The sequence below is a fragment of the Tiliqua scincoides genome, chromosome 1 (assembly GCF_035046505.1).
Source record: "Tiliqua scincoides isolate rTilSci1 chromosome 1, rTilSci1.hap2, whole genome shotgun sequence".
In the NCBI taxonomy this organism is placed as follows: domain Eukaryota; kingdom Metazoa; phylum Chordata; class Lepidosauria; order Squamata; family Scincidae; genus Tiliqua; species Tiliqua scincoides.
The window spans coordinates 33,089,211-33,108,265 of record NC_089821.1 but is presented as its reverse complement, the minus strand read 5'-3'; the positions used below and the strand labels follow the sequence as shown (position 1 = coordinate 33,108,265).

Genomic DNA, 19,055 nt, shown 5'->3' with positions numbered 1-19,055 from the left:
TTGATTGTATAAACCACACCCTTAAGCATGTAAAAGTGTCTTCTACTGCCTATTAAGGTTACTTGGTTTTTGGTTCCTGGCCTGTAACAGATGTGAAACAAACTGCATTAGAAGGTGAAGTTTTGCTGGTGACAGAGGTGCAATGATGGGAACAACTATACCTGCTAAATTTCCTTCAGCATGCATGTGCTGAAGGAAATTAGCACTCTGCTAGTAAAAAGTAAGATGGAAACACAACAGGATCTCTCTTTGGGCATTCTAAAATACAGAGGGGAACATGAGTACTTGCTCTAGCAAGGCATTTCGCTGTGCTCCTTAGCTACTTTCCCCAGACAAGTACTGAACCTAGAGAGAATAGGTTTGGAGTGTGTCATTATCAGAGTTTATCAACATGCAATACACTGAGTTGGCGTGGTCTACAAGAACACAACATGGAAGCCTCCAGAAATTTAGAGCAGAGTGCCAGTGCCATGGGCATGTGAGTATACATGCAGTCTGTCTTGCACATTTTCTCTCATTGGGCTTTTGTTCAGGGATTAGACTAAAGGAATTGTATTTTACACAAGAAGTACATTTGGTGAGAGGCAAGGTTGGAGGGTGGCACACTTTACCTAGCAATCATGTGATGCTGTGTAGCTTTGCCTAGCACACTCTGTGTGAATAGTTCAGTGCATCTTTCAGGTCATATAGGCAATCTCTTTGTTCCAGGATGTACACTCTCGCTACCGGACAGAGGCGCATCAGGACGTGGTAGGCAGATTTAATGAGAGGTAGGTTGTATAATTTCTGTACTGTAGTGCTCAGCAGCGCTGCTGATCAGCTGGGGTGTGGAGTGATGGTTGATGACATTGTCAGTCATCAACTCTCCTCATGATTATTTATTAATGCTGAAGGGAGACATTCTATAGAAGCTGTCTATAGAGTTAGATATCATGCATTAGACCCTGAGGATGATGTCCCCCATGCAGATGGGCTGTGGGATGAAGAATAGTTTAGGACAATATCCCAAACAGCTTAGATTCCACAGTGATAGAGATACTGTGTCATTTATCTCACCTGTACAGATTTATTCTGTCTTTGGCCTCTTGCAAGACCTGCATGGTAGTTGATGATCAGCTCAACATCCTTCCAATCTCTAGCCATGTTGCAAACATAGCAGCTATTCCACCTCGATCTCAGGTAAGAACATGATCAGACTGAGGATCTCAGGTAAGAACATGATCAGACTGAGGCTTTTTGACTTCATGTTAAATTCAAGGGAGTCGAAATTCCTGTTATCCAGATTTTAAAACAGGTGTTAACTGATAATAGGACACACTCTTGCCTCTTTTTCTTAAAAAATAAAATGCTTGGCAAAATGTATTAGTGATTGGGTAGGAGGACCTCATTGGGTAGGATTGGATAGGAGGATTGGGTAGGAGGACCTCATTTGCAGAGGGCCTCATTGTGTTCAGGAGACCTCATTGTGTTCAGGAGAACACAGTGCTGCAGCTTTTTTTCAAAGTTAGGACCAAGAATGGCATTTTCAGTTATGTTCGTTTTGATTTTTGGAGTGAAAGATGACTACAATATTTCCTCCCAAAAAATATTTCGAATAATGAGCTTGCACCTTTTTCAAGCCTGTTTGTTGTCTGATCTCCTGATTCTTTGGTGATGTTCTTTTCAAATGACTGTTGGGTTGTTTGTGTTTCTGGGAATTATCATATGGAAGATTTTAGCTGGTTGGAGATTGTGTTGTTAACAAGCTGATGTCACCAGCACTATATCGTCAGGCAGCTTTGAATGAGAATGACAACCCTTTTGCTTTCAGTTGTCAAATACATTTACTCACTACTCATAGAATACCCGAAGCATTGCGGGGGGGGGGGGTGGGGAGTGCTTCTCAGTGCTGAGGACAATGTTTGCAACAAGCAGTCTTCTCTTGCTTGTAGGAAGATCAAATGAGTTCTCAAGATATGGAGCTGAAGGAATTGAAGGACAGCCTTCAGGATACACAGCCAGTAGGGGTGCTGGTGGATAGCTGTAAAACCCTGGATCAGGTTAGTATAGCAACCGGGCTGAAATGCCCTTGAAATGAAGATTCTTACCCCCTTGTGTTGGGCCTATGAAGTCTGAGGCAGGCCATGGTGTGGATGGGAGGGAAAAATAGGGCTAGTAATCAGAGAATCCACTTCTCCCCCATGTGAGAGAAATGGCTAAGGGCACAATCCCAACCCAGGCTTGGTCTGTCATAAGTCCCTTGCATGTTTGCACCTCCTCAGGAGCGTGGCCAACGTTTGTGCCTCCTCAGGGGCAGGGGCAACTTATATAAGTATTTACCAAGAATTGCTCATAAACAACCTGCAAAGTTGATTCCTTTAGATTGTTCGTGAATGGTAAGAAACTATAATTATTATTATTATTATTACTATTATTAAAAGTTGCCCATTTGGTTCACTGAGGCGTGAAACAGTGAACTAGTTTGGTGCCACAAAATGTTAAAGGGCTGTTAGAGTTAATTGGTTTATGACCCTGACTAGAAGTTCGTTGTCACTTCCCATGTGCGTGGGTTTGTGTATGAAGCCTGCAGTCGAATAGAGTATGTTGGCTCTACACTGAATTTGTATAGCTCCCTTTTAACATTTTCCCCCCTTCCAGTTCAGTTTATTTTAATCCTTCCTGTTTATGGTCTTGTCAGTCAGTCAACCAAAATGACATGTTCTGGTTGCTTGTTCTTGCACCACTAGGCAAAAGCAGTTCTGAAATTCATTGAAGCCATTTCTGAGAAAACACTGAGGAGTACTGTGGCTTTGACAGCTGCCAGAGGACGTGGTAAATCGGCTGCCTTGGGGTTGGCTATAGCTGGAGCAGTGGCTTTTGGGTAAGTGCCCCTTGGCTTGTTATGAATGGATTTGCATAGAAGGTTCAACTTAAAGATATTTTAGGGAATTAGACTGTCCAAATACTTTTGAAAAGAGCTTAATAGTGTGGGAAAACAGACAGCCTGATCTCTGAAGCCAAGCTGTGAGCAATTGGTGGTGCAGCGATTGTCCACATGCATATCATGTGGCTTACATGTTTGCATGCTTCTCCATTAAAATAAAAATCAGGTGTTCCCTGTCCCTTGTTATCTAAAATATGCAGCCTAGACACATGTTTGGTACCTCCATGAAAGGCAAAATCTTCTTTACTACATCAGTTATCCACACTCTATTTTATAGCGTAGTATACATGCAAGTCTTCTTGCTTCTGAGAAATATTTTTTGTAAATTTAAATTAATTATTTTTAAATTCCAATTACTCTAAGACTTGGGGTACTACATAACAATGATAACTTAATTGGTGAATTGATTATTTCATGATTCAGTTAGTGAAATATTTGCAGGTTTTGTACTATATTGAATAATAGCTGTCACTGTTTCAGTACATGAAAAGATTGTGAAATCTGTTTTCATCCTTCTTTGTTTTTTCTTTTCCTTTTTTTTGTAGCTATTCCAACATTTTTGTCACATCTCCCAGTCCAGATAACCTTCATACTTTGTTTGAGTTTGTATTTAAAGGATTTGATGTTCTGCAATATCAGGTAAGGTATTACCAGAAAAATTGGAAATGCCTTTTGACACTTCTGGGCCTCAGAACACCTCTGAGTGCAACTGGAAGGTGTTTCCAATTACATCCAGAAGGTCAAGCGAGGGCTTCCTGCACAAGTTCAGCACCAATACTGAGTCAAATCTGTACTTCATTCACACTTTTTAAAAATTGAGGTGGGAGAGAGAGAGAGAGAGAGAGAAACCGCCCATATTGAATTGTTAGTATGCATGCACCAGTTACAAATTTCTGGAAATATGTATGAGTCACCCAGAAAGTAATGCACCACATTTTTTTCTTCAACAATTATTTATTGAACACAATGAAACTTACACACAAGAAAGAATGATGTTTCTTCTACACTCCCTATTTTTCCACGTAATCTCCGTCCAGTTCTATGGCCTTCCTCCAGCGAGACACAAGGGCATGTATGCCCTGTCAGTAACACTCCTTGTTCTGGTCATGAAGCCATTTCTGCACTGTGCGAATCACCTCTTCGTCATCCTCAAAATGTCTTCCGCGAATGGCATCCTTTAATGGCCCAAACAAGTGGAAGTCTGAGGGAGCTAGGTCAGGGCTGTAGGGTGGATGGGGTAACACAGTCCAACCCTGTTTAGTGATGTGTTCCGAAGTCCTCAAACTTGTGTGAGGCTGAGCGTTATCATGTTGAATCAAACATTCACCTGGGTTGTTATGGCGCCGAAGTCGTTGGAAGCGCTTCTTGAGTTTGGTTAATGTCTTCACATAAGCTTCAGAATTAATGGTGCTGCCTCTTGGCATCACATCAATGAGTATGACGCCCTCACAGTCCCAAAACACAGTGATCATGACCTTACTGGCGGAAGCAGTTGCTTTGAATTTTTTCTTCCGTGGAGATTGAGGATGACGCCATTCCATCGACTGTCGCTTTGTTTCGGGCTCAAAATGGTGAACCCAGGTTTCATCACCTGTCACAATCCTGGCCAAGAATGCTTCCCCCTCATCTTCAAAACATTTCAGCAACTCAGAAGAAATGTTTTTTGTGAGAGATTTGTGGTCTACCGTAAGACAGCACGGAACCCATCGTGCACACACTTTTGAGTAATCAAGAGCACGGATGATTGCATCCACACTTCCTTTGCTGATTGACAGCTTCAGCGCCAACTGCCTAGTTGTTATGCGTTGGTCCTCGCAAATGAGCACATCAGCAAGCTGCGTCTTGTCAGGTGTGGATGGCCGCCCCAAACGCTGCAAATTTTGGAGCTCTGCCGAACCACCTTCTAATGGCCTCACCTTCTGTGCCCAGCGACTAACCGTACTTCTGTCGACTGCAGATTCTCCATAAACTGTACACAAACGTTTGTGAATGTTCCCAACAATTTCTTTCTCCGCAGTGAGAAATTCAATGACGACACGCTGCTTGTAATGTACATCACTTACAGACGCCATTTCGAAACACTGCTGCAGCTACGCTATCTGTCTGAAGAAACCAAAAATTTGTGTGCGCACTCCTGAAAATTCAAATAATGTATATCTAAAGTTTTGCATTCGTACCATTACTGTAGGCTGAGAAAAAAATGTGGTGCATTACTTTCTGGGCAACCCTCGTAGGTATGCAGGGTAGAACAAAAATTGGTTTTTTCTTTAACAGCGTGTAGAACAGTGATTTCTATGGTCCTCATACCATCTTTTCTGTTTGCGCTTTTTCAGGAACACTTGGATTATGAAATAATTCAGTCCCTCAACCCAGAATTTAACAAAGCAGTTGTCAGAGTGAACGTATTCAGAGAACATCGGCAGACTATCCAGGTAGATAAGTTTGAATGCCCTTTTTCTTCTGTCTTCCCTTCAGTGAGTGTGGCTGACTGACTTTGGACTCTTCAAGCACTCTGCTTTGCAAAACCTCAGGGAGTGTTGCTAGTACCCATTCAGCTTAGTTTATTAACGCAAATCTCTTGTCATTTTCATCTGTGTATTTTGGAAACTGGGATACTGCAGAGCATCCATTGGCAGCATCTTCCTGTGCACTTTGCTTAAACAGGTGGTGACTGCTGGGAAAGCTCCACGCAGCCCCAGAGAAGCTCCTCTTGAGTGGCAGAAAAAATGTCTAGTGGGTGTCCACTGATTCAAAGCTAGTTGCCTATCTCTGCACAATATGAAGAAACAGCAGTGTGCAGTAAATAAATTTTAAGTAATGCTTAGAGGACCAAATTACTGAGATGCTGCCTGTGAAGTAACAATTACAACACTGTTAGGTACATGACTATTACTGTTATTCCCATACTGCATATGTGGGGAGAAGGTGTCCAGTTCGGCCATGCTTGTCTCATTTGATCTAATTTGAACTGTGGACTTGCTGGTTCCCACTCAGGGCCCAATCCTATCCAGTTTTCCAGTGCTGGTGCAGCTGTGCCATTGAGGTGTGTGTGGCATCCTGTGGTGGGGGGGGCAGTCACAGAGGCCCCCTTAAGTTATGGGGACATTCATTCCCTTACTTCAGGGCTGTATTGCAGCTGCACTGGTGCTGGAACATTGGATAGGATTGGGCCCTTAGGGCCAATCCTATCCAACGTTCCAGCACCAGTGCAGCCACAGTGCAGCCCTGAAGAAAGGGAATGAATGTTAGTGTACCTGGGGAAGGCTTTTACATTTGTCTCCCTACCACAGGATGCAGCACATGCCCATTGGCACAGCTGCACCTGCGCTGGAAAATTGGATAGGATTTGGCCATTAGTCTCTTAGCCACTGTGCTACACTAGTTCCAGTGTCACAGTAAATTCTGTTTAGTTGTGAAATCGGTTGTGTTTCGTAAAATAGCTACTTATACTTCCTCACAGTACATGTTAAACTCTGCAACACTGTGATTTAAAGCTGTACTCCTGGAGCCCAAAATTACCTCTATTAATTCCTGTTTATTGGCATTGCATATAATCTTAAACAATCACTTATCTGTCTTCAGTTTATGTTCATCTGGAAGCCATCTAGGGTTAGAGGGGAAATGGATATGGACTTTAGCTTAATATTTCTTTCAGGATAGTTTAGCTTCCAGCAAGATGGTCACTTTCTTAGTAAGCATACCTCAAGACTTACCTCCCTCACTTCCCCCTTTTTTGACAAGTATATACACCCTGCGGATGCTGTGAAACTGGGTCAGGCTGAACTTGTGGTGATTGATGAAGCTGCTGCTATCCCCCTCCCCCTGGTGAAAAACCTGCTTGGTCCTTACCTGGTCTTCATGGCTTCTACCATCAATGGGTACGTACTTCATTCCAACTGCACATACTATAGGGTCCTGCTTTTCCCAGGTGGGCAGTTCTGTGTCATAGGGTGAGAGAAAAGACATGGTGTATACTCGCAAGAGTCCTGCGTGTGGATTGAGGGGCAGGAGAAAGCTCCATGTGTGAAGCCGATATCATTCCTTGTTCATTTGCATTCTTACTCCAGCAACATTTGGAAGTAGGGTCATAGATACTTTTTTGGAGCCCTCCCTTTCCCATGTCCTGCTGCATTTTTGTCTCCTGTTACCGGGAGTTTTTTCCAACCTGCAGGCCCCCTCTGCCAAGCTTATTCCTCCAGATCCTCCCATTGTCTCTCCCAAGAAGTGAAAGGGCCCATTGGGTGGCTGGTGGTTGGTGGCTCCAACCTACTGGCCCCTGTAGCCTGCAAACAAGGGCTTTGTTTCCTGCTCTGCTGGCTGGTTTGGGGAGTTCCTCCTCTCTTTGCTGTGCCTCTTGCTTATCCTCCTTTCTTCTCTTCACTTCCCTCTTTGGGCCCTCTCCAGGCTCATTTAGAGAGATGTAATGGACCCGAAAGCCAGTACCTTGAGTAAGCTCAGTTAGGGAACAGTGAGCTAGGAGCACAAGGGAATTTTTTAAAGCTTGCCTGCAATTCCCTTCTATGCTTCTTGCTAAGATCCACACCTGGCACTTCCTGGGTAGCAGTCATTTTATGCCTGCTTCTTTTGAAAGCTTGATTTTTTTTTCTCCTTGTTCTACCCCTCTCCTGTAATAAAATAAAGTTTGTCTTCACCCTTCATCTGTTTGTTGTTGGTTGAACTCTATTTAAAGCTTTTCTCTAGACCAACTCAATAAAAACTCCTTCCCCGACCTAAGCAGCATTTACTGTTCTGCTGCTCTGCTACTTCATTTGTAACCCATCTGGGCATAGGGATGCTCTGGGCCCCAACTATGCCCAGACATCTTGGTGCAAAGCTTGCTACTTGGACACGACTGCCCAGTGTCCCTATGCCCAGACAGTGACAAACGAAAAGGCAGAGCAGTGGAACAATAAGTGCTGCTCATGGAGATGAGGGATTTTGCTGAGGGATCTGGCCCTTGGACCAGGGTCTGGCAAGCTCTGTTCTAGACTACTGGGCTGGAGAATTTTGAAGATAGTCCCTCTTTGCATGACTTTCATCTTTGTGTTGGCTACCAGTTTTGGTGCTGGAATAGGCCAGATCTAGGGGAAGAAGTGAGGCAATGGCTCCCTCCCCTGATAACTGCAACTACTTTGCTTGTAGGGACTTTTATGAATCTAGTAGTTGAGGAGCAGTAAGTCTATTTATTTATTTTTAATTAACACACACAGACATACAAACATATAACATACATTTAGGAGTGCTAAATACCATATACCATTACTAATTAATCATACTATATCTCCTGATCTACTGTTCATCTATTTCTGCCTCTTATTATTTTATCCATTTATTTATATAATATATACTAAATTTTCCCTAATGCCCTGTACTATATTTTATAAACTTTCACTTTCTATCAAACTTAAACTTACTTCAATTACTCATTAATATTAAAACAAAATAATCTAATTACCAAAGTATAACAATATATAAAACAATTCTTCCATCTGCTTCTGACTCTTCTACTCATTTATATATTTCTTATATCTAATATAATAGATTTTTCCTAATTCTCTATAATATATTTTCTAAATATTCACTTATTATCATCTCAACTAGTTTATATCAAATAATAATAATCTTCAAATTATAATAAAACCAACAATCTCTTACAATATGTTCTTTGCCATTCTCCAATCTGATTACATTTTTTTCTTTAACACAATAACCACCTATAAAACAATTCTTCCACACACTAACATTTCCAGCTATTTTTTCTAATTCATTCTAATTCATATATATCAATTTCGTATATATTTGTTTTTAAGTAAATTTAAACCAGTTATTAACTAAATAAAATCCTCCAATTTTCTTTAACCCTCAGGTTTCTTTTTCTTTCTTTCTTTCCATTTTTTCTTCTGTAATATAGTAGTTTAATTTTAGTTAAATTTAATAGTTATCTCCATAACAGAATCCAGTAAGCCCACACTTTCTTGTATAAGGTATGTTCATCTTCCAATTAACTGAGATACGTTTTCTTCCAACAAATTTTGTATTTTGTGCACTCATGTTACTCTGTCCATCTTCTCTGTTTCAATCTCCATCAGCGTCCCCTCTAGATCCTGTTGATTTTCCACTCTTCTAATTTCTGTATCCACTCTTCTGATGATGATTTAATCCCTCACTATCATCTTTCCCGCTTTCTCCTTCTGTTTATCTTCTGTTTTCTTCACATCTTCCAATTGCTCCTTGCACACTTCTATCTGTTGAGAGAGAGTCTTTAAACTGGCTTGAATCTGCAAGGACCAACTCAACTGCTGTCTTCTCATTGTGAGCAATTTTTCCAAATTTTTGAGGATCATTTGAGTCCAAATATCTGGAACAGGCTCCATCTTGCAATTTCTCTCTAATCCACAAGATGTCCACAGTGCATTATTCTCCTTACTTCCTCCACATGTTTTTTCAGTCAGGCATTCTTTGAATTTTTTCTTACAGATAACAGCGTGGTTAATGGAGAAAAACAAAATGAAAGAAACAGTCTCAAGGAGTCAAAACTCTTTCAAGTCTAATAAAAATTATGTCCACAAGTAATTCTGGATTTTAGTCCACACACCGAATTATATTTATAGTTATAATCCACAACTGATTTATTCCACTACAAAGATAAAGAGCACTTTCAACATCCTTAAAAAGTTTCTCATTAACGCCTTCAGTGTATCCAGGGCTTTTAGCCAAATTAGTAAATCAAAGCCGGGGACAATATTAACATATCTTAAATTTCCAGCTTAAACTTTACACTTCATGCTTTTTCTTCCATATGGTATCTTAGCATGGAGCCAGCAGTTTGATTGCAGACACTGCACCTCCCCCAATACTGTCCCTGTCGATTAGGTTTCCGAGAAGAAAGCCCCCCTGGGGTTGAGCTTTCAAAATCTCTGGTACCTGCACCATGGAAAGATCTTATCTCTCCTGATAAAGATCTTCAGATTCTCTTCAGACCTGCAGTTTTTGGGGGGTAAACAGACTGTCTCTTAGGAGCCCCTGGAGACATGTCTGTTCATCCACTGTTGGCTCCACCTCCAGGAGCAATAAGTCTTGAGGGTTTGAGGTGTGTGTGTGTGTGTGTGTGTGTGTGTGTTTGAACTCTTTCTTGGTATTTATGCTTGAGAGTTACTTAACACTCGGTGGCTATGCTTAATGTGTCGTATATTTCAGCTGAAAAGTATTGTGCAGATGTTAACATTCAATAATAGAAAAGCTGTATGTATGGTGACTAATCTGTTGTTTGTCTACCTACAAGTGAGTCACCATTTGATGCTTCAGTGAGTGATGAATGAGTGTCTCAGCTGACCCCTACTAATGTGTTACTGCTCTCTTTGGTAGCTGGCAATATTTATTCAAAATTAGTTTGAAGACAACTGTTGGTTTCATGGATTTTTGTTTCTTAACCAGTGTCATAAAGAAATAAAATTGCCAAATACTCACTTTGAAAAAGCAGTTCTTTGAAGGAGGGTCAGAAAGTGCAGACTAAACATTCTAGATCAGGTGTGTCAAACATAAGGCCCATGGGTCAGATGTGGCACCTGGAAACAGCATTTCTCCAGCCCCCGTAATAATTGGGCTCTCCCAGCATGATCATTGGTCTCCCTCTTACCTTGAGTACTTGGTGGCTGTAGCAGCACTTCTACCTTGCTCGGAGGGTTTCATGGGACATCTGCCTGTATAGCAGCTTCAACTGAGATGCTTGCATTGCCCCTGAATTTATGATACAGTTCTCAGGTGAATACCACAGTTAAGGGGAGCAGAGTATAGCATTTGGATCCTAAGCATGTCTTACTTGATGAGGAATCTCTCATTCTGTGCCTGCAAGTATCTTCAGTCTGAGCCTAAGTTTACCGAAAGTAGGTTGTGTGGAAATTTATGATGGGGCATTTACTGAAGTTAACAATACTGAAGTCTTAAATGCTTCTTACCACTATCAGTTTTTCCCCTTGTACTTTCAAATGGCCGAGGAAATGCCGTAGAATAACTTGGAACTGAAGTAGAACATGTGAAAGATCTGTCATAAGGGAAAGCCATAAAAAGAAAGATTTATTGTGTTGAAGCCTGTGGAATTCAAAGAGTCAATTGACACATACAGGATAATTTCTTGTTAGATCCCTTCTGGGATGGTGCCACTTGAGAATGCAGATGGATGATTGTATGCTTGAGTGTCCCTCAGTCAGTCGTTATATTATCTAGTTATCATCCACATTTATTCATCTGCATGGAAATCTAGAATATCAAGGAGAAAACTGGCCTAATGTTCTCTAACTTGCTAGTTTTTTGCATTCAGGCAAACGTGTGTGCTGCTTTTCTGTGGGGAAGTGGAACAAAGCTAGTAGTAGACTAGCTAGTAGCTAGTCTTACATGGCTTTCAGTTCTGCTTATATGAGTAAGATAGGAGTTTTGCTCATCCTTTTTCCTCTCTCTCTTTGGCTTATGGTTTATAATAGCTACGAGGGCACCGGCCGTTCCTTATCACTGAAGCTGATTCAGCAGTTGCGGCAACAGAGTGCACAGGCCCAGGCCAGCGTGACAGCAGAGAACAAAACAACAACCACAGCTAAACTCTCTTCAGGTATTTTTCCCTAAATCTTCTCATAATGTGTATTGCTGAGCTGAAGCCTTTGTGTTCTCCCTCTCCTCACGATCCATCCGTGCAGAAGAATGGTGCTTGAAGTGGGAGATGGACTCCTCCCTGGAGAGCTGCATGAAACACGAGCTGCGAGTCTATTAGTTGGACTTGAAGGCAGTGTGCCAACGTTAGGACAATACAAGATGGTCTCTGGGCCTTTTGCTGGCTTTTTAAAAAAAATGGACTTTGGCCCAGTTTCCTCCAACAGCTTGTAGACTTGTTTGTCTCCAAGCAGCAGGCAATAGGGAAGGTTCCAATTATCCCCATATCTGATGTTGTTGGCATCTGGTGAGGGGAGCCTTTGCTCAGCTCCAGCTTATCCAACAGCTTCAGCCATACCTGAATGGTTCATGGCCACAGTTACCCATGCCCTAGTGACATCTGTATTAGATCACAGCAACATGCTCTATGTAGGGCTGCCTTTGAAGACTTTCCGGAAAGAGTGCAGAATATGGCTTCCCATGTTCGACTCATTGGGTCTTGTTGGTTTGACTCAGTTGGGCCGCTTCACTGGCTGCAGGTTCATTTCTGGGCACAATTCAAGGTGCTACTAGGGTATTTGAGGGTGTCCTTCAACCCTTTCTCTGAAGTTGTTCTCAAAGGGGACCCTTTTAACCATGCCACCATTGATGGAGGTAAGGGGGATGGCACGAAGAACAGGGCTTCTCGCTGGTGGTGCCTCAATTGTGGAATTCCCTCCCCTTGGAATTAAGAACAGCTCCCTCCTTGGATACATTTCAGCAGGCCATTAAGACCTTTATATTCAGGATGGTATTTGATAGCTGACATGATGGGCTGGTGTTTTAATTAAATGTAATTTTTAATAGTTCTTATACAATTCATTGGGGTTCTTGTCTTGTTTTAAATGTTTTATTACTGTTATATGTGTTAAATTGTGTAAGACACCTTGATTGCCCTTACGAGGAGATGGGGCGGGTTAGAAATTCTTCAAATGAATAAATATAACTTGGAGGGCCCTTCCAAGTCTAAGAAATTGTGATGGGAAAATGTTAATGCTTTTCTATGTTCACGTTCTGCCATGTGAATTCATGGGAGCTTATTCAGGTAATGCTCTATTCAGGACTATTTATGCAGTCATAATTCTTCAGAGGACAAGTGAAGTGTTCTGCATAGAAGGAAAATAAATCAGTTGTTTCCACTGTATTTTTTGAAACAGAAATGAGCTCTCAATGGGGCATGTGTCTTTCTGCTGTAACCTTTTGTATGCTGTCTTTCTCTAGCCCGTACACTGCACGAAGTTTCCCTTCAGGAATCCATTAGATATGCCCCTGGAGATGATGTTGAAAAGTGGTTGAATGACCTGCTGTGCTTGGATTGCCTCAACATCACAAGAATTATATCTGGCTGCCCACTGCCTGAAACCTGCGATTTGTATCCTTGTTGCTGGTGCAAAAGTTCATGTTATATTTGTGATGCCTTTCAGTAGTAGTTATAAAAGCTTTGACTTTATTTTATTGGCACAATTAAGGGGCTGATTTACACCTAGGCTGGCTGAGTAACCTTTATATATTTCCCATCTTTCTTTTATCATGGAGCTCATGGTGGAGTTTAAAGAGCTCATAGGTAGTTGCCCATCCAGAGTCTAACTAGACCCAAGCTTACCTATGCTCAGCAAAGTGTTTCATGTGTCCTCGGACAATGGGACAGTGCAGGACATGAGATCTTGTCTTGGGCTTGTACACAACCTTAGTGCAGTTAGACTGTACAGAGAATGCAACCTGCAGATCAGTAAGTCCCTGAATCTCTCTTTACTTTTTTCCTTGACTCATGACATCTAGATATTATGTGAACAGAGACACTCTTTTCTGTTATCACAGAGCATCAGAAGCATTTCTTCAGAGGTTGATGGCTCTATATGTGGCCTCTCACTACAAGGTCAGTGATACTGTGCCTTGTATCTTAAATTAAAACCAGCATGGCATGGGGAAGCTGTGTCCTTCCTACCAAACTCTAGCTGAACTTAAATACCTTGCTTGTTTTTACATGACTGTGGGTTTACTCCCCCTCATTTCCCTGCACAACACCCTTGTCTGCTTCAGTTATCAGATCAATAATATAACCAGAAATCTTCCTTTATAAAATACTGTGAGTTTTCAGAATATCAACGGAGAGCAGATAATCCTTGTTGTTTTTTTTCTACTATATGGGTATGTAGTTAGGCAATATCAACTAGAATTCTCCAAACAAATAAAGTTACCATAGAACACTGCTTCTTCTTTCTGAAGGAAGGAGACACATGATGCTAAATTTCATTTGTTTGTGCATTTTACAGTCCGTGGTCTTCTAGGTACAGACTAAAGAAGAGCTGTGCATGTCATGGGTCAGGGAACAGTGAGGTGTGTGCAGCTTGGAACCACTGATCACTGGTTATCTTATTCCCTGCTGTAACTTTTGGGCATTGTAGTTGGTTCTGATAGCTTAAAATTACTATGGGCATGGTCAAGCTGCAGAGCTATAGTTTAACACTTTCAATCACTATGCTGTGGCACATTGGTGTGCCGTGAATGGTCCACAGGTGTGCCGTGGGAGTTTGGTGGAAGGACATTAGTAGGGATGTGAGCAATGTGGCAGTCCGGAGTGCCTTATGAGTTGTCAAATGGACGCTGTGCCTTGATAATTTTCGCACCTTGTCAATGTGCCATTTGATGAAAAAAGTCAAAAACTGCTGGTGTAACAAACCATGATTTAGCCAGGTGTGTGAACAGGGCAGGTGCATAGAAGGGGTTGAAAGAGAGTGCATAGACTTAGGAGGTTTCAGGCTACATTCCTTACCTATGTGAAGTGTTGTAATTTTGATTTTTAAAAAACCATGAGGTATGCACTGGAGGCTACCTACCCATTGAATAGTGCTTGTGGAAGCTAGGCTCTTGGAAGCTAGTTCCTCCGCTTCTTATTAAAGCCCTGAACCCTCCCAAAAGCCTCTGTTCTACTTCTGTCTTCTGGGTGTTTCCCCTTTCTCTGTCGCATCCCTTCTCTCTCTGCACCACTTCCAGTTTTGAGGGTCCCTTAACCTTCATCAGTGATGTTTCCAGAAACTAGCTTCCACATGTGCTTAACACGGGATGCTTCCCAGGGTTATAATTATAATACCAAGTGGCAGTTATCCTCTTTGATGTTTTTTAGCTTGAAGAGGCAAAGAGCATGATACCCATAAAGCCAAGAGTGGAAGTTGTCGCTTGTCAGATTATGATCTGTTAAAGAAGTGTTTGTGGAAGGGGATTACATCTGTAATGCTTGTGCTCTTCCAGAATTCTCCCAATGACCTCCAGATGCTTTCAGATGCTCCTGCCCATCAGCTCTTTTGTCTTCTGCCGCCAGTTCCACCCACTCAGAATTCCTTGCCAGAAGTTCTGGCTGTTGTTCAGGTAAGAGGGGGCCAGGAAGTCTTGGAATGCTAAAATAACCGTAATGCATTTGTTCAAGAAGGAAGCAACAAAATGATGTATGGCATTGCTTTATATATTTAGTATTGGTGAGATGGTGCCATAAAGTTTGCGGTAAGCAAAAATATATATACTGCTTTTTTCTCAGAAACAGCATTTCAGTTTGGATATCCAATGTGAGTTTCAAAGCCTAGACCAGCAAAGGCTAATTTTTGCAACATTGGTTCGTAGGTTAAATTAGTTTGCATGTGCTGGTAAAGAACTAGGAAGGTCTGTGCAGTTGTAGCATTTGGACAATTAGCAACATGGTGTGCATGTTGCTAATATATATTGCTGAGGGCTCAAATTTTAATGCATATTTGCAGTAGTGTTTAGCTTTAGTAAAATACGTATGACCCAAACTCTCATCTCCTGCAGTGGCAGTTTCAGGAAGCTTCTGACAGCCCAATTCTGCAAGGCTGCTGCAGCCCCAAAGTGGTTACTGCGGCATCCAGCACATATCAGGCAACCCACAGTGGCTCCTTGGGGGAAGGGGACATTTGTTTCCTTCCCCCAAGTAAGAGAAGTAGCCCCACCATGGGGCTACTCGATTCTGCGTCAGCTCTTGAACGAGCACTGAATCAAGAATTGGACTCCTTGATTGGGCTCCGGATCTGGTGGAGCTGAGCTCCGCTAGTCCTGTCCCCTCTACCCCATTCTCTCCCCCTGCCACACTTCCTCCCCACCTCCCCTCAACCTGAAATGCCTCTTCCCCTGCCTTCACTCACCTCTCCACCACCCGGTGGTTTGGGTGAACCTCCGGGTGGCAGAAAGTGGGCCCAACGCCGGAGCTGGCCAGTGCAGGTATGTGCTGGGCTAGCTCCAGCGCTGGGCCCGTGGTAAGGCTTGCGAACATGTCTTACGGCACGTTTGCAACGGTGCACACTAGTGGTAAACTGGCATGCACAGTGATGGATTGGGCCCTGAGTCTTCAGTCTGTTTAGAGCAGGGAATGTTTTGTGGAACCTAATAGGAGTCTGAACATTATGGAACCTGTTGTGACCATAGCATGTTGCTACCTTGGATAAGGGGCATTTTGACAAATGGCTCTACTCAGGCTTCTGGTGGTTTGTAGGACAATTCAGCATCTTATGCTCTGTTCTCCTCAGTTGTTGTTTTCTCTCTTTTTCTGGCAGGTGTGTTTGGAGGGTGAGATATCCCGTCAATCTATTATGAACAGCCTGTCTAGGGGGAGGAAAGCGTTCGGAGATCTCATTCCATGGACTGTCTCAGAGCAGGTACCTAATCCGCTGCTCACTTATACCTGAGATGTATTTTATTGTTTGTCTCTCTTTGCTCCTCTGGGCAACTGGTGACTTAATCTTTAAACTCTTATTTTATAGTTCCAGGACCCAGATTTTGGGAGCCTTTCTGGTGGCAGAGTTGTTCGCATTGCAGTCCATCCTGATTATCAAGGGGTAAGGCATTATCAAGGTGTCTGTGCAAGGGCCGTGTTGATTGATTGTAGCAAGACACTGTGGTTGTCTTCTCATTCAGAATTATTGCTGGGGGCCTCTTTAGTACATGTCCTACATTAGTGCAGTGGATGTCACTGGTTTTACTGAATGTGACACCTTATGTAGGACAACAGGATAGCTGGAAGTAAGATTTTAGTGTTTTTAGTGGCTGAAGGGTCTACTCTGTATTGTAACATTAGGGGTGTTCTGTTGGATCTTGCCAGCTGGTAAATGGTACTTTCCATTTAGTCCAACACACTTTTCTAGCATTGCTGGAGGGGGTGAGAAAGGAAAAAATAGTCCAGTGTGCGGTCTTTACTATGGATCTGCAAAGGGAAGTGCCTATATTATAGGGACAGGTAGCATAAGTGGAAAGATTAGGAGAAAGTGGAGGCAAAGCTTGTGAATCGGGATGTAGAAATAGATGTGTGAGAAACGTGGAGGGAAGTTCAGGCATGGCTGAGCACAGGTTTATTACACATGTCCAACATTTGCCAGAAGTTCTGTGAAAACTATGTCTTTAACTATTCTTCCCTGCCTCAAAGACCTTGAGGGTTGTAGCAAATTATTTCAGGGAACTCCGAGCTGTGCGAAGCTAGGCTTGGCCTGGTTTTGAACCCCACACCCACGCGGTTTAAGGGGAACAATGGTAGTGAATGCCTTTTCCTGTTTCTTCTATAACTTATTACAATTCAGTAATCTTTTGTGTGTGTTGAGAACAGTTGGCCAGGTGTAACTGAAGAAAAATCCTGATGGTAAAAGCCCATCTAGTTTTGCCTTCTGTTTCTTATAGTGGCTCTGGGAAACCCACAAGCAGAAGACCAAGGCATATGCCTCTCACACTTGCTCCTCTGCAGCTGATAATTCAGAGACATACTGTTGCTGAACCCAAAGAGCGCATAGCCATCATGACCACTTCTGCATCTTTTCCAGCTCTACAGTATTTTTCTTAAGGTGTGGTGACCAGAGCTGGACACAGTATTCCAAATGGAGCCACACCATAAATTATATGAGCTATAAATGTATTTATAAATATTTTTAATAAATACTAATTAACACTGAACTGCATTTGCCACTTGGCTGCTGGTTCACCCAGTTCGGAGAGATCCTTTTGGAGCTTTTCACAGTCTGTTTTAGTTTTAATGGTCCTGAATTAATTTTAATTGCCCTGTTTTGTGAGATCTGCAGACTTCATTACTGCACTGCTTACTCCTAACCCAAATCATTTATGAACAGGTTGAAAAGCACCAGTCCCAACACATCCTTGAGGGACACCACTTCTCACTTTCCTCCTGTTTGAAGATTGTTCATTTATTCCTATTCTCAACTTCCTGTTCTTTAAATAATTATGAGGTGGTGGACCATGGTGGACCATTGGAAGTGGTACAGGGGAGGACAAACGTTGAGAAACACCACTCTAGAGTTTAGTGAGGCAAGACTTGCCTTTGCAGAAACCACATTGATTCTCCTTCAGCAAGGTTTTCCAAATAATCATATGTGGAAAAGTAATGCTGAAATTTCTACAGAATTCACTTTTTAAGAGCTTTGTTTCTCTAAAGTGCTACTTTTCCTCACAGATGGGTTATGGCAGCAGAGCTCTACGTTTGCTGCAGATGTACTATGAAGGCAAGTTTCCTTGTTTGGAAGAAAAAGTTACTCAGGTGCCAAGAGAAATTACTACTGTGAGCAGTGAGGTATGAAGCTTTCTGTACAATTTGATATTTCCTGTTGCATTGTGATATGCATAGAACTCTGTTCGAGGTTTATAATGCTTTTCTGCAGAAGGTGTCCAGTGGATGGGCGACCTTTATGGCCTTAATTGGCCGCTATTACCTTCCTGCTAAGCTGACTGTTCACTTGCTGTCTTAGGCTGTCAGTTTATTAGAAGAAGCTGTGATGCCTCGGAAGGATTTACCTCCTCTCCTTCTCAAACTGAGTGAGAGACAAGCAGAGAGTCTGGAGTACCTTGGTGTGTCGTATGGCTTGACCTCCAGGCTTCTCAAGTAAGAGCTGGACTGTATTTGTGTATTAACATTAGGAGAGACTTAAAAGATGTGTGTGTCTTGATCTATATTTTTAACATTTAGTTATGTTCGTTCAGGTCAAGTGCCTCCTTGGACCAGTTGTTTGCATTAGATGCTAAAGAGTAAATGTATATTCTCTCCATTTGAATGTGCCCATCCCCTGATGTCATCTGAACAGGATGTTTTTTTTTATGCCATATTGTAGAGCAGCGTTTCTCAAACAGTGGGTTGGGACCCACTAGGTGGGTCGTGAGCCAATTTCAGGTGGGTCCCCATTTTATTTTTAATATATTAGACTTGATGCTACCATGGTATGTGACTGAATTTGGGGAAATATTACACACCTGTACTTTTAACAAACTACTATGTATATTTTAACAATGGTAGTAAATGGGACTTACTCCTGGGTAAGTGTGGGTAGGATTGCAGCCTAGGGTTGTTAAAAATTTTCCTGTTTGATGATGTCACTTCCGATCATGACATTACTTCCAGTGGGTCCTGACAGATTCTCATTTTAAAAAGCGGGTCTTGGTACCAAATGTGTGAGAA

The 19,055-nt window shown here is 42.2% G+C and overlaps 1 protein-coding gene across 3 annotated transcripts in view; it reads left to right on the top strand.

Moving 5' to 3' along the window:
* NAT10 (N-acetyltransferase 10) overlaps nucleotides 1–19,055 on the top strand; it is a 35,229-nt gene that overhangs the window by 6,040 nt on the left and 10,134 nt on the right. For all 3 annotated transcript variants that reach the window (XM_066636166.1, XM_066636176.1, XM_066636184.1), the window contains exons 6-20: nucleotides 709–770; nucleotides 1,065–1,179; nucleotides 1,932–2,039; nucleotides 2,727–2,860; nucleotides 3,469–3,562; nucleotides 5,257–5,355; nucleotides 6,665–6,801; nucleotides 11,401–11,525; nucleotides 12,824–12,974; nucleotides 13,382–13,478; nucleotides 14,852–14,968; nucleotides 16,162–16,263; nucleotides 16,369–16,443; nucleotides 18,060–18,176; nucleotides 18,352–18,485. In XM_066636166.1, coding sequence (XP_066492263.1) covers nucleotides 709–770; nucleotides 1,065–1,179; nucleotides 1,932–2,039; nucleotides 2,727–2,860; nucleotides 3,469–3,562; nucleotides 5,257–5,355; nucleotides 6,665–6,801; nucleotides 11,401–11,525; nucleotides 12,824–12,974; nucleotides 13,382–13,478; nucleotides 14,852–14,968; nucleotides 16,162–16,263; nucleotides 16,369–16,443; nucleotides 18,060–18,176; nucleotides 18,352–18,485 — 1,667 coding nt within the window. The remainder of the gene's footprint in view (nucleotides 1–708; nucleotides 771–1,064; nucleotides 1,180–1,931; nucleotides 2,040–2,726; nucleotides 2,861–3,468; nucleotides 3,563–5,256; nucleotides 5,356–6,664; nucleotides 6,802–11,400; nucleotides 11,526–12,823; nucleotides 12,975–13,381; nucleotides 13,479–14,851; nucleotides 14,969–16,161; nucleotides 16,264–16,368; nucleotides 16,444–18,059; nucleotides 18,177–18,351; nucleotides 18,486–19,055) is intronic.